The sequence below is a fragment of the Salarias fasciatus genome, chromosome 20, assembly GCF_902148845.1.
Source record: "Salarias fasciatus chromosome 20, fSalaFa1.1, whole genome shotgun sequence".
In the NCBI taxonomy this organism is placed as follows: domain Eukaryota; kingdom Metazoa; phylum Chordata; class Actinopteri; order Blenniiformes; family Blenniidae; genus Salarias; species Salarias fasciatus.
In genome coordinates, this window is record NC_043764.1 from 1875694 (window position 1) to 1891183 (window position 15490).

At 52.9% G+C, this 15490-nt stretch overlaps 1 protein-coding gene across 1 annotated transcript; it reads left to right on the forward strand.

Annotated features, from left to right (window-relative positions):
- The first annotated feature begins 360 nt into the window (after nt 1-360).
- LOC115408309 (nucleolar protein 4-like) lies at nt 361-13291 on the forward strand. Its single transcript, XM_030118993.1, has 7 exons — nt 361-394; nt 833-1314; nt 4339-4530; nt 4866-5054; nt 8214-8327; nt 8415-8667; nt 13006-13291. The coding sequence occupies exons 1-7, from the start codon at nt 361-363 to the stop codon at nt 13239-13241; spliced, it is 1500 nt and encodes a 499-aa protein (XP_029974853.1). The 3' UTR covers nt 13242-13291.
- Nucleotides 13292-15490: the final 2199 nt, after the last annotated feature.

Consider the following 15490-nt stretch of genomic DNA (forward strand, 5'->3'; position numbering starts at 1 on the left):
TTCGTTGCAGCAACGCGCTGCGTCTCTGGTTTTCTTCTTCCACTCTGACGGCTGTGGTTTGTATTTTGCTCTCAGCTGATGTTTCCTCCTCCGAGCTGCACCAGACGTTAACCGCTCCCCAGTTTCTCTCCAGCTGAGAGGAGGCTTCCTCCTTCATTTCCTCATCCTCACCTTCACATGGCGGCGCGATTTCTGCGGTTAAATGTGACTTGAGGAGGATTCTCCTCCGGAAAGCGATAGCACTGCTCAGCCGACGCCGGTCCAGCTTCCTGGGACTGAGTTGATTAAACGCCGAGTTTTAGAGAACGACGCAGCGAAATGTGACCCGGCAGAGGCTCAGAGCACAGGAGGTCAGCTGACATGAGGGGAGAATGCCCCCTGCTGGGCATCACCGGTACATACAGGACGACAAGGTCCACTGATCCTCCAGAGGGTTAGAGCTTCTTCTGGGGATGAGAGCCAACCGAGACCTCAGTGGATGGATGGATGGATGGATGGATGACTGATGGATGATGGATAGATATATGGATGGGCGATGTATGGATGGATGGTTGGATGATGGATGGATGGATGGATGGTGGGGAATGAATGAATGGATGGATGGATGGATGGATGGATGGATGGAATATCAACAATTCTTTTTCCATTGTCAGATTTTTATAAACCTTGACCTGGATCTGATAGGACGGAGTTGATGATGATGATGATGATGATGATGATGATGATGATGATGATGATGATGATGATGATGATGAGCCGGGTTCGTTCCCTCCTGTTGAGGTCAGAGGTCACCGTCCGGAGGTCTGACCTGTGGTTCGGTCTCTTCTTGCAGACGACTCGTCGTCGGAGAGCGGCAGCGGGAACGGCCTCCCCGCCCTCACCCCCCCCTCCTCCGCCGTGGTGGACGGCGCCGTCGTCAGGGAAACGGAGGTCATCAACGGTAACGGCGGCCCCGCCCCGCTGGACTTCAGCACGCCCACGTCCTCGTCGTCCTCGTGCGAGGACCAGCAGCCGGTCAACCTGAGCGAGGCGCCGCCGCAGCGGCCGCCCCTCCCCCCCTCCCACCTGCCCGTCACCGTGTCGGCGGCGGCGGCGGCGCTGCTCGGCGCGCTGCACCCCAACGCGCCCGAGGAGCTCCGCAGGAAGTACCCGCTGGCCGCCAAGAACCCGCTGACGCCGCACCCGGCGCTGCCGCTGCCTCTGCCGCACACGCACGCCCCCCACGCGCACAATGTGCACACGCCCAACACACACTCCCTGCCGCACGCCGCCGAGCTGCGCCTGGACCGGGACGGCAGGGACTACGGGGGCAAGGTGAGACCTCGTCCTCTGACGCCTCCTCACTCGTCTTCAGGTTCACGAGTCACCGCAGTTTGATCTTATTTCAATGTTGAAACTCCATAAACGACCAGAACCGCCTCCGTGGAGCTGGACCCGGTTCCGAGTCCCAGTCTCACCCAGACACCCGTCCGTCCTCCATACCGCCTCATCCAGAGACGGGTTGCAGAGTCTGGAGCCAATCCCAGCTCTCGGTGCGCCAGGACAGGTCTGTCTGGACAGGTGTGGACAGGTGTGGACAGGTGTGGACAGGTGAGGACAGGTGAGGACAGGTGTGGACAGGTGAGGACAGGTGTGGACAGGTGAGGACAGGTGTGGACAGGTGTGGACAGGTGAGGACAGGTGTGGACAGGTGTGGACAGGTGAGGACAGGTGTGGACAGGTGTGGACAGGTGTGGACAGGTGAGGACAGGTGTGGACAGGTGAGGACAGGTGTGGACAGGTGAGGACAGGTGTGGACAGGTGTGGACAGGTGAGGACAGGTGTGGACAGGTGAGGACAGGTGTGGACAGGTGAGGACAGGTGTGGACAGGTGTGGACAGGTGAGGACAGGTGTGGACAGGTGAGGACAGGTGTGGACAGGTGAGGACAGGTGAGGACAGGTGTGGACAGGTGAGGACAGGTGTGGACAGGTGAGGACAGGTGAGGACAGGTCCACCATTGCAGACTAAAACCAGGGGTTGCTGCGCTGTCTGTTGGGAACCTCGGGAACTCACATATGATTGGCTGTGGAACCAGGAAGTGGTGACAGCCTAGCCCCGCCCACTCAAGCTGTTGTGCTCCGTAGCTCACAGTCTGGAGATGAACTCTGGATCAGGTTGTTCAAAGCGAATGTTTCCTCAGCAGCAGGCGGCGGAGTGGAACGATTGTCATTATTTTACAGCAGATTTCTTCCTCGTTACACCTGAAAGGAAAAATCACCAACAAAACGTCTCTGTGCTGCGTTTCTCTTTCGCCCGGCGCCATTTTCTTCCCGCACACGGCGATGCAGCACAGAGTGAGAATAAAGCGCGAAGCTGCTGCAGTTTCAGTGTTCCAGCAGCAGCTTTGTGAAACGGTGAAAGCAGCTCGCCGCCAAATGGAGTCAGGAAATGAAAAGATGGAGGTGAGAGCGAGGAGACGCCTCGTCCTTCCCTCCTCTCGCCGTCTTTGTGGCGAGCTGAATAGCCGAGTCTGGGGAACAAAGCGCGGCGGCGGCGGCGGCCTTGAAGGGAACGTGTTACCGGCAGACGGTCGGCGTGCGGTGCCGTACAGCGCTCGCGCAAACAAACGAAGTCAAGACCAAACAGTCCGTCCACGCTTTCCGTCCTGAGACGCTGCTCCCCCCCCAGTCGTGGGCGTCATGGTGGCTGTCGCTCCACGCCGCTGCAACCCCCCCCCCCCAAGTCGTGGGCGCCGCTCCACGCCGTCCTGCCTCTCGTTGTCACGTTGCAGAGTATCATTCAGATACCTGATATCAGAAAAGTCCAATGCTCCTGTTACCATGGCAACAGTCCCCCTGAACAGAAGATTGGTTATTGATCACCTTTAACTAGTCGCGGCGCCTGAGGAGCAGGTAGTTAGCTGGAGTGGGCGAGGTGGTGCAGTGGTTTGCTCTTGCGTCAGTCGTTTCCACGTCCTCCGGCCTCTCAGCTGCTGCAGCTGCCAGAGACACTGGGATGGATCTGGAACTTTTAACTGCTGCCGGCTGGAATGAGCGTCTCTCTGACTTTTGATGAAGTGGTGATCTGGTGATCTGGTGATCTGTGCTGGATCCGCTGGGATTCACCTCACGCCTGGATGACCGTCAGCTGGGTGAAGTGGTAGAAGAGGAGCTGTGGTTTCCAGGATGGAGAGAGTCTGTATCATCCATCCACCCACCCACCCATCCATCCATTCATTAATCCATCCGTTCATCAGTCCGTCCGTTCATCTGTCATCCATAAATCCAGTCCAACCATCCATGCATCCATTCTTCACTTATTCTATCCATTCATCCATTCATTAATCCACCAGTCCATCAGTTTGTCCATCCATCCATCTATAATTCTATCAGTCATACATCTATCATCCATCCATCCATTGATTAATGCATGCATTCATCCATCCAGCTGTCGTCCATCCATTCAGAATCAGAATCAGAATCAGAATCAGAATCAGAATAGCATTTATTGTCATTATGCAAAAGTACAACGACATTGGAGAGCTTCTCCTTCAGTGCAAATATAATAAATTAAAAAAGAGCATAAATAATACATAAAAAGTAGCAGCAGCCGCAGTGGCAGGCATAAATATCACAGCATCAGTGGCCAGGTCGTTGTAAATCCGAGTTCAGGATGGTGACGGCTCTGGGAAGAAGCTGTTTTCAGTCTGTTTGTTTTAGTGTTAATGCACCTGTAGCGCCTGCCAGAGGGCAGCAGGTCGAACAGCTGGCACCGCGGTGGGACCTGTCCTGACGTTAGAGCTCTGCTGAGGACCCGGGTGGAGGACACGTCCATCAGGGAGGGGAGAGGGCAGCCTGGACTGTCCTCTCAGCCTCCCTCGGTCTGCCTCGGTGCAGCTCCCGGACCAGGTGGAGATGCAGCAGGTCAGCAGGCTCTCAATGGACGACCGGGAGAGGGCCAGCAGCAGCTCCCTCCATCCATTATTACATCCATCCATCATCCATCCATCCATTCATCCATTAATTAATGCATGCATTCATCCATCCATCTGTCGTCCATCCATTCATCCGTCCATTCATCCTATAATTAATGCGTGCATCCATCCATCCATCCATCCATCCATCCATCCATCCATCCACCCATCCTCCCTCCTATAAGAGCGAGCAGCCTTCCCCCTCTGGAATCCTCCGTTGTTCCTGTCTGTGCTTCGCACATTGAGTTTCTCTTGCAGTGTTTCGTCGTGTGAGCAGCAGACGAAAAGTGAAAGTTTGCCGTTCTGAATTGAAACATTGGGTGAACGACCTGGAACCAGCAGCGATGGACGCTGGAAGTGACGATCTCCTCCGTCTGTCTTCAGTCGCCGCAGTACAGCTCGGGCGGCAGCTACGACAGCGTGAAGATGGAGCTGGGCGCCGAGGACTTGACCACGGGGCGCCACGGCAGCCAGGTCGCCGCGGACGACGACGACGACGACCACGATGACCACGACGACAACGACAAGATCAACGACACGGAGGGAGTAGACCCGGAGAGGTTAAAGGCCTTCAACGTGAGTCACGGCGTCTCGATGTGTCTCTGTGTCTGACTTGCCTAGCCTTGTAACCTTGACGTTAGCTTAGCATTAGCCAAAGATGGAAGTTACTGGAATCCTTTTATGAGAGAAGCATCTCACTCGTCATAAACTAACTCGTTGTCATGGCAGGTGTCCCACTGGGAGTAGTATTAGCATTAGGATGTATTTGCAGCATTAGCAGCTCTAAATACACGTTAGCTTAGACCGACAGCCGCTTAGTTTGTTTTCAACTAAAGTACGATTGTTTTCTTTGTACTTGAAGATCTTTTACAGGTTCACACAGAAAACACAGGAACTGTTTTGATTTGCAGATGTTCGTGCGTCTGTTTGTGGATGAGAACCTGGATCGGATGGTGCCGATCTCCAAGCAGCCCAAGGAGAAGATCCAGGCCATCATCGAGTCCTGCAGCAGACAGTTCCCCGAGTTCCAGGAACGCGCCCGCAAGCGCATCCGCACCTACCTCAAATCCTGCCGCCGAATGAAGAAGAACGGCATGGAGGTACAGAGATAGGCCCTGCAAGTGACGCTCGGTTCGGTTTGGTTGATTTGGTTCATTGGTTAGTTGGCTGTTTGATTTGGTTTGGTTGTTTGGTTGGTTGGTTGGTTTGGTTGATTGTTTGGTTGGTTGGTTGGTTGGTTGGTTGGTTGGTTGGTTGGTTGATTGTTTGGTTGGTTGGTTGGTTGGTTGGTTGGTTGGTTGGTTGGTTGGTTGGTTGTTTGGTTGGTTGGTTGGTTGGTTGGTTGTTTGGTTGGTCGGTTGGTTGGTTGGTTGGTTGGTTGGTTGGTCGGTTTGGTTGATTGTTTGGTTGGTTGGTTGGTCGGTTTGGTTGATTGTTTGGTTGGTTGGTTGGTCGGTTGGTTGGTCGGTTTGGTTGATTGTTTGGTTGGTTGGTTGGTCGGTTTGGTTGATTGTTTGGTTGGTTGGTTGGTCGGTTTGGTTGATTGTTTGGTTGGTTGGTCGGTTTGGTTGATTGTTTGGTTGGTTGGTTGGTTGGTTGGTTGGTCGGTTTGGTTGATTGTTTGGTTGGTTGGTTGGTTGGTTGGTTGGTTGGTCGGTTGGTTGGTCGGTTTGGTTGATTGTTTGGTTGGTTGGTTGGTCGGTTTGGTTCCGGGTTCCTCAATTAGCAGACCGCGGTCCACGACCGGACCGTGGCACACCTCGCAGCGGACCCAGGGCAAATGGCACTTTTCCACAAAAAAAGAAAAAAAATCTTTTTTTAAACATATTATTTTTATTAATCACCGATCTATCGCTATGCGCTAGTATTCTATCGCTAATTTTTGTTTCATTTTTAGTCAAATATCTGTCATGTTCCCACTTCTGTTGTATTCAATCTCTGTATGCTCTACGCGCAGCGCGCTGCGTGCTGTGTGTGTGCGTGTGTGTACGTGCATGCATGTGTGTGTTTGAGAAGACAGGAAGACAGCACTGATTGGCTGTTGCCTGGGTGACAGGATATTATGGGCTGTCATCTCTATGACAACGATGTGCTGATTGGCTGAGAGAGCGTGCATGCTGCTAGCAAGACGGGACGGACCGCACCTTCAACCTGCCTTGAACTTGACCGACATTAATCAATGGACCCATGCTTGTGTGGAAAAACACAAATGTGGACCTTCAAGATTTGTATTTGAGGACCCTGGTTTGGTTGGTTGGTTGGTTGGTTGGATGGTTGGATGGTTGGTCGGTGTATCTGCAACTGTCCAGACTTTATCCAAATCAGTGAGGCAGGTGTCAAAATGGCGGGGTCGGACGCTTCATTCATAAATGTGACACATTTTTTCCAAAACATGTCTGGTGGTTGTTAGTTTGGGAAGAATCTCAGGTTTGCCTACGGCCTACGACACGTTAGCGCCTGTCGTCGCCATTTCAGCGTGAGCCGTGGAGGAAGGTGATCGGTGGCGGGCGCCGGCTTCCTGTCGGAGGCGGGCGATCGGTGGCGGGCGCCGGCTTCCTGTCGGAGGCGGGCGATCGGTGGCGGGCGCCGGCTTCCTGTCGGAGGCGGGCGATCGGTGGAGGGCGCCGGCTTCCTGTCGGAGGCAGGCGATCGGTGGCGGGCGCCGGCTTCCTGTCGGAGGCGGGCGATCGGTGGCGGGCGCCGACTTCCTGTCGGAGGCGGGCGATCGGTGGCGGGCGCCGGCTTCCTGTCGGAGGCAGGCGATCGGTGGCGGGCGCCGGCTTCCTGTCAGAGGCGGGCGATTGGTGGCGGGCGCCGGCTTCCTGTCGAAGGTGGGCGATCGGTGGCGGGCGCCGGCTTCCTGTCGGAGGCGGGCGATCGGTGGCGGGCGCCGGCTTCCTGTCGGAGGCGGGCGATTGGTGGCGGTCGCCGGCTTCCTGTCGGAGAGCTTTCAGGCCGACAGGCCGTCATTCCACATCTCAGCCTGAAGCCGTTTCAGCGGCGCTGCCGACTCCGCCGCCGTCACCGGGAGCGCCGGGAAAAAGGGAATCGGACGACTTTACTACTGTCAAAGTTATAAGAAAGAAGTTTTATGAAATGAGAAGTCTTTATGGATTTACACTAACACAACACTTATGTGTGTGTCGACACACCTCTAGAGTTCACACAGTTCCAACGGACCGTTTCCACACGATGAGTCTGATCCTTATCTGGGTTCCAGATAAAACCTCCAAGTGGAGCCGGAACACTTCCAGGCTTCATGAATGCTGGAAACTGGGAACCTTCCATAAATGCTCATAAAGTGGAAACCAGTGTTATGTTGTGTTTCATGATTCATTCGTTGTGTCTGTATTCGTGGAGAATGCCGGGCTGCAGTTTCCACGAACATCTGGACAGTTAGCATCGCTGTGGAGAGGCCGTCGCCATAGAAACGACCCGCCGTCTTCACCTGATACCGCTGCAGCGACTCCCTCACGGTGGAGACGTGCGGCTGCATCAGGTGACGTTACTGACAGGGAATGAGTTTTCCAGCCGTCCCCTGCAGCAGGGCGCCACCGCCGCTGCCGCCACGCCACCGCCGCTACCGCTGCCGCCACGCCACGCCACCGCTGTCGCTGCAGATCATTAATCGCTCCAATCTGCTGAAGTAATTAAAAGATCATTTAACAACAGGCCTCGTGCTGACGAGTCGGTAAAAAGAGTACGTGTCTCTGCTCCGGCGCCACGGAGATGGCCTCCTGCTGTGATCCTGTTCTCAGCACTTCACTGTTCTTTTTTCATTTGTTTCACTTTCCAGATAGTTTTCAGTTTTCTGGATAAAATTCCCTGAAGTCACTCGGTGCACCGGGAGCGGCGAACTGAGCGAACTGTCGGAGTGTGGAGGTTGACTTGCTGTGACTGAGCAACAGGCGGTTGCTTCTGTCACCGGGAAGTTTATTGAAATGTCTCTGCTGCCCTCCAGTGGCGGGAAGTCAGATTACACTGAACACTGTTCTGACGCCTTCACAGACACATATGATCGGATATTTTTTTGACAATACACATTCAGTGTCCTCGTCCTTGTTCCAGACGGGGCTGCTGGGATTTTCTCATCATTTCTCAGCCTGAATTGAGAGAAATTCACGAGTTGCTGCGTCTCATTTCTTCTGTTGTTGTTTTCTTCCAGTTCAGCTGAAGGATCAAAACCTCGTCGTCGAGTTTCCGTCGGGACTGACTGACGTCTGTTCTGAATATTTCCATTCTGCTTTTTTCCTCCTCAGACACGTCCGACTCCTCCTCACCTCACCTCAGCCATGGCTGAAAACATCTTGGCCGCTGCCTGCGAGAGCGAATCACGCAACGCCGCAAAGAGGATGCGGCTGGAGACCTACCACGTACGTCCGTTTAGCGCCACCTGCAGGTGCAGCGCGGCCGAACATCAGCAGGCAAAATGAGTTGACTTCTGCTCGTCTGTCCTGCAGGATGAGCAGATCTCTCTGGACAAGTCGTCCGGCGGCGGCGGCGGCGGCAGCAGTGGCGGCGGCGGCCTGAGGGAGCCGGCGTCCCTCGCTCACTCCGCCTACTCGCTGGCCGCCTCGGCCTTCTCCTCCCAGGACACTCAGCTCTACATCAACGGCGCCGGCCTCAGCTACGGCTACCGCAGCTACCCGGGCCTGAGCGCCGCCATGCAGCATCCCGTCTCCCTGACGACCGGCGCTGCGGCGCAGAGCAACGGTAAGGCGGTCCGACCGCACGCTCAAGGAAGAGTGCAAGTACCAGACCTGCACTCCAGCCTCCTGCTGTTACTGAGTACCCATACGAGAATCGACCTTTATTAGGCACACCCGTCCAACTGCTCGGGAACGCAAATTTCAAATCAGCCAATCACACGGCAGCAGCTCAGTGCATTCAGGCGGCAGACGCGGATCTGCTGCGGCTCAGACCGATCATCAGAACGGGGAGGAAAGGTGATTTCAGGGACTCTGAACGTGGCGTAGCTGTTGGTCTGAGTGTTTCAGAAAGTGCTGATCTGCTGGGGTTTACAGAGAACGGTCCGGAAAAGAGAAACTATCCGGTGAGCGGCGGTTCTGTCGGCGAAAACGCCCTGTTGACGCCTCTCCGGTCTGCTAAGACCCGGAACCTGAGGCTCACCCAGACTGGACTACAGCAGATTAGAAAAACGTGTCCTGGTCTGACGAGTCTGGATTTCTGCTGCGACATTCAGACATTCGGGTCAGAATTTGGCGTCATGGATCCGTCCTGCCTTGTATCAGCGGTTCAGGGTGGAGGTGGGGGTGTAGTGGTGTGGGGGGTGTTTTCCTGGCACTCTGTGGACCCCTTAGTACCGATTGAGCATGGTTGCAACGCCGCAGCCTGCCTGCTGACCATGTCCGTCCCTTTGTGACACGGTGGACCGTCTTCTGACGGCTGCTTCCAGCAGAACGCGCCGTGAATCATCTCAGACTGGGTTCTGGAACAGGACCATGAGTCCACTGGACTCAAACAGCCTCCAGTCACCAGATCTCCATCCGATAGGCCTCTGGGACGTGGTGGAGCAGGAGATTGGCATCATGGATGTGCAGCAACTGCATGATGCTGCCCTGTCCATATGGACCAGACTCTCTGAGGAACGTTCCAGTTCCTTGTTGAATCTTTGTCACCAAGGATGAAGGCAGTTCTGAAGGCAAAAGGGGTCCAACCGTACTAGCAAGGTGTGCCTAATAAAGTGGCTGGTGAGTGTATATAATACCAAAAGGCCCAAAGGCCAGACACCAACACCTCCGTTGCGGCTCCATCTCCCGGGTCCGGGTCCGCCTTGCAGCGGGTCAACCAGCTCTCGCAATGCAATGAATAATCGCGATATACAGACGTGGAAGTTTACTGTTTCCAGATAACTACGTCCATTCAAACGATTAGTAGCAGCAAACAAAGACCTGGTGCTGACCTGCTGATCTTCCTGCACTGGAGATTATTGTGATTCAGCCTCAAGCATGGGTCGGTGAAACCCTGGTAATTATTCAGGTCTGCTTGTTCATTTAAATCATGTTTTTGTTTTTACAAAAGCCTATGAAATTTTATTACTACCCTTTTTTTTAGTTTGGGTTGCGGTTGTGGAATATAGTACAGCTTTATCTCAGAAATTGTTTAATACACTTTCTCATAAAAGAGAGCACACCCTTCACATTTTTAGAAATATTTTATTGAATGTTTTCAGGCGACAGAAAGGAAACTTTGGTCACTAGTCAGCGTAAAACATTTTCTGTCCTCTGAAAATATCTCACCCCTCAAAAGCTGAATAAATATTGAAGTGTAACATTAAAAGTATTACTCTACTGTAATTAATTCAAATTTAGTTAACAATATCATCAGAACAATACACAACAATAAAATGCATTGGGACAGTTATTGCAATGTTTCTGATGGTTTTCTGTATCATTAAATGCAAGTTTTATATGAACATATAATTTATTTACCCTCCACACCAACAACTTCGGCAACTTTTTTCCACGCCTCGTCCTTTCTGTGGTTGTCCTTATAAAAAACGTGACGGCTCAGGAAGTATTTCCATGGCGAAGCGGGGTGAGCCTGAACCTGTGACAGCAGTCTGTCTCCGCCCTGATGACATGTTCCAGGTGCAGCGCTTTTCCGTTGTCGAGTCGGTTTATCTTATTTTGAAACATCTCCGGATGTTTTATTTTGTGTTTGTGCTCAACTTCCTGTCCCACATGATATTCTGCGTGCTGAATTGCTGCGCCGTGGTCGGGCGTGCGGCAGAAATAGAAGCTCTGCGTGTCTTCGCCGTGTGCCGGAGGCGGGCGGAGCAGAGAGCAGCCGTGCAGGCCGCGGGAGAACGCGCATCGCTTCTAAAGCTCGGGTCGGCGATTTTGGAAAACTAGCATGTAGCACGAATGTAGCATCTCCCAAGGCTCCGCCCAGCTCCCACCCCATTGGAGGAGCTCCCGTTGGCAGCGAACGCACTGGACGCGGAAACGCCGCGCGCACGGAGTTTGTGATCGCCTCCAATGTTATGAACCTTTCTGACTGCCGCACACAGCGTGCATAGCAGCGCAGCGCGCCGCTCCCTTCCTTCTATTTTCATGCGAGCCGCGAGCGCCGAGAGCGCCTTGGCAACGCGCTCTGAACCAGGACCAGTGCACGCCACTGAAATGTACACGCAGGGGGCTGGTAGAACGGAGAAGGGATTTGATTGGTTCTTGAAGAGCGGTCCGCGCCTGACGATTGGTCGGAGTTTTTACACTCCTGTGGCCGCTACAGTGGTCAGATTTTTTCCGCACCTTTTTCCGTCCACATAATGTATTGACTTCTCCCAGGGGGGAGGAGCGTTTCACTCAGTATGACAAGAAGTGGTGATGGACAACATGGTCTACCCGAGCTTTAATGGAAACGTATCGGCTCTGCTGCCGCGGCGGAGCAGAGACGGACCGGACACGAATCCAGTACCCCAAATTCCACTGCGTGCGGTCCGCTCCGCTCCGCTCCGTCAGTCCAAAATAGAGCCAAGGTCTATTTTTCTCTCCGGTCCGGTCCGTCAGGTCTCCGTACGCATAAAATTCCACAGTTCAGATGCACCAAACAGGAAAGAGAACTCCAACAACCTCCGGCTTTATACAAAATAAAATCATTTTGTCTTTATTAAAAACTTTAAACTGTTTAAAGACGTTTATTTGTCCTCACATTAATTTTCAGATGTATCACGAATAGACATACCATACTGACACTTTAAAAAGCGGGCAAACAAAAATTAAAACACACTTTAAAGTTTTATTGCCTGTAATCAAGCTGTAGTCGAACGTTTCTGAATGTTTCCACAGCTGCAGATACGGCCCATTTGCAGGCTATTGTCCCTAAATTTCGTGTTTTCTACAAAATACATAGCCTATTCAGGACCATGCATTTTATTCTGAAAGGCCCTAATGTCCACATCCTGTCGCACGAAATTCAGCGTGTTGAAGCACAGCAACCAGGATGAAGAGACGCTGATTCTGGAAGTGGAGAATCATAAAATTTTACATGACCCCAGTCGTCCTTTCTACCAGGATGTCCAGAGAAAGACACCAGTGTGGCCCAGACTGCTCAGCTTCTGGAGGTCGATGCTAAATAGCGCTGCGCTGCTCCGCTTCTCCGGCCGGCGGAACAGAGACGCAGCGGAGCAAACCGGAGCGGAGCGGTGGGTTCTGACAAAACGGAGCGGAGCGCAGCACAAACGGACGCAGTGGAATTTGGGGGTTGTTTAGCCGTTGCGGCTCCTTTGCGGCTCCGTTGCGGCTCCGTCGGACAGATCAGGAACCATTGAAGGCCTCAGTATACTCCCCCGTCGCCGCTACGTCGTTCCTACGACGTCTACGCCGTCGCCCTACGACGGGCTACGCCGGGGCTTGACGTGCGCCTCCCGAAAATTGTGACTTTGCGTCGTTTCGACGCGTGGTGACGTGAACGTCGAGGGCTGTGATTGGTCCGCTTTCGCGTTGTTTATAGAATAAAGTAAAACTCACCCGGAATGCTTTTCTGATCCGAACAGTGCTTCGGGAGAAATTTAGATCCAAAATTGAGCGGCGCACATCCCCATACTGTTAGCGGTGTTAGCACTGTTAGCAGACGGGGCTATGTGTATAGCCGCTCCTCAAACGGCTTTAATCGTCCAAAAGCTCATTAGTTTCACCAACATTTCATCACGGTCCGCTCAGCCTCTCCTCCTCCACAGCCCGGTGTCACCAGATATGTCATATATGCAGATATATGTTCGGTAAATGCACGCGTGTCTAGATACGTACGTCTAGAAATCTATGTCTATAGATCTGTGTCTAGGTAAAGCCGGAGCGACGGAAGCCGCATTGTTGTTGTGACTGCTAGCGACTTGGCAGAGGAGGGCGTTCCCTTGACGCAGGAGCAAGATATGTTCAGTAGCGGCGTAGGGTTACCGGCGTAGGAACGCTGTGGCGGCGACGGGGGAGTATACTGAGGCCTTGAGTGTGTGCTTTGCTCTGAGCGTGTGCAGGACGGCGTTTGGCCGGTGGCGGAGCGCGGTCCTGACTGTGATCCTCCTGTCCGCAGGTCCCACAGACCTCAGCATGAAGTCTCTGACGTCCACCAACATCGCTAACTCCGCCTCCGCCGCCAACAGCGGCCTGGGCGGGCGGGGCGGCGGCGGCGGCGGCGGAGCCTCCGCCCAGCTCAGCCAGCCGGAGATCACCGCCGTGCGCCAGCTGATCGCCGGATACCGGGAGTCGGCGGCGTTCCTGCTGCGCTCGGCGGACGAGCTGGAGAACCTCATCCTGCAGCAGAACTGAAACCGTTTGAAAACACACACACACACACACACACACACACACACACACACACACACTCCCGCTGGGTCCGGTTCTGTTGGTCCACCACGCCGCCGCCTCCTTTTCGACGGAGGGGTTTCCGCCTCTCCTCGTCTGCCTTCTCTCGGGGAATCTGTGACTTTCTTGTGCTTTTATTTTGGCGGGACAGGAAGTTTGCCGACGATCCTCCCGCAAACCTCAAAATCCACCAATTCTGCCTGAGAAGGGAAAAGTGAGAAGAGGAGGAGCGGCTCGTAATCAGAGGAGCCACGCCCCTCCTGGAGCCCCGACAGGCGTCCGCTCAGCGCCTGATGGAGAATCTTCAAGAAACTACATTTCCGGAGTTATTCCTGCTGGGGAGCCGTTTGAACGTTTTATTCTCATTTTTAAGGGGTCCAGTGAATTTTTGTGGCTTTTTTTTTTTTTTTCTTTTTTGTGACTTTTCTTAAAAGATAGCACTAAACATGGAGACGACGTTCCGGTCCAGAGAGTTTTGGAAAACTGCAAAAAAGTGGTTGGTTTAAGAAAAAAATGGGAAAAAAAAGCGAAAGGAGGAACGTTTGTTTGGTTGTTGTTGCTCGCTTGTACATAAGCTCTCCGTGTTCTGCAGCACTTTCCCCCAGAGAGCAACTCTGAGTCTTTATGCATCCAAGACGCCATGTGACCGCCAGGAAATACCTCAAACAATCAGACCTGCCAACACACACACACACACACACACACACACACACACACTGAATGGTAACATTCCCGCCACCAGAAGCCAGGTACTTTGGTTTTCTGTCTTCTTCTTCGGAGGTTTTCGTTTGGAGACTTTTCTTTGTGTTTGTTTGTGAGCTGCTGTAAATAAAAACAGGAACAAAAAAAACAAAGGAACTTTGGAGGAATCGGAACGCGACGGAACCGCAGAGCGTGGTTCCGCTCCAGGAGGTTTTCTTCTTCAGGAAGTGGATTTGAAGGCGTGTGTGTTTTTACCTCCTCGCTTCAACTTTTTACAAAGTAATGCCGACAAAACCTCAGCGTCCTTCCTCCTCCCCACTGACCCTCTTCCTCGCCCCTCCTCTTCCTCGCCCCCATCATTGGACCTACTCTGACCTCTTCTTCATGGACCTACGACTACTCTGTCTTACTGTGTTTGTCTGTTAAACTCTGAGATGGCCATTATTATTATTATTATTATTATTATTATTATTATTATATTGATGAACTTTCGTGTCGCTGCTGCTACTCAAGAAGAAGAAGAAGAAAAAGCAAACCTGCCATAAACCTGAAACCTCAACGGACCCAGGCGCCTCGCCGACTGACGGACAGATCAGTGGATGGATTGACTCCTCCTCCTCCTCCTCCTCCTCCTCCTCTTCCTCCTCCTCCTCCTCCTCCTCTTCTTCTTCCTCTTCCTCTTCCTCCTCCTCCTCCTCCTCCTCGGTTGATTTCTTTCCGTGTGCTTCATAGGGCTTGATTGACTTCATGTATGTGACTTTCTAACTGTGAATCCTCTCTTCTTTGTCCTTGTGGCTTCTTCCCCGTTGCCGTGGCGACGGACAGCCGTCACGGTGGAAACAAGCCAACGACCAACGGTTTCAGATGAAAGTAAATCCTGACACTTGAAGGGACTTTTAGATGTTTGTTTCCTGGATGTCCGTTACCCAGCAGCCTCTGCTGTACCGAGTCAAACATTCAGGTGAATTTGCGCTGCGGCTCGTGGGCTAGCTAGCCTCTAGCTAGCGTCTAGCTAGCCTCTCTGAGCGTCCAGGTACGAGCTTAAGTCCACCAACATTTATTCCTCTGGTACGAAAACCATATCACACACAAATCTGTAATCCTTCAATCCCGGAGCCGGTCAGGCTCTTGGACGTGTCTGTCGATCCGCTCAGCCCAGCTGCTAACTTTCTGCTAATCAAAACAGCGAGGAACCTGTTTTCCAGAAGAAAAAGTGTTTCCATGGAGATCTAGAGAAATCAGACTCCATCCCTGTCAAGTTTCCATTTTTCGCTTTAGATGAATCTTTCCTGGAAATGTGACGTCTGGTAGGAACTCAAAAATCTGCTTAGTGGCTAGTGGCTAGCTGCTAGCGGCTAGCTGCTAGCCTATCACAGCAGCGAGGAATGAGTGTCGTACTTGACAGACTGCTTTTTTAGCCTCATGAGGCTGAAGGCGGAATCATTGACCCCTGACCTGCCTTCATGTTTAAAGCTTGAACTTTCTGTTTGAAGCCGAGCTGCAGGCTTTAA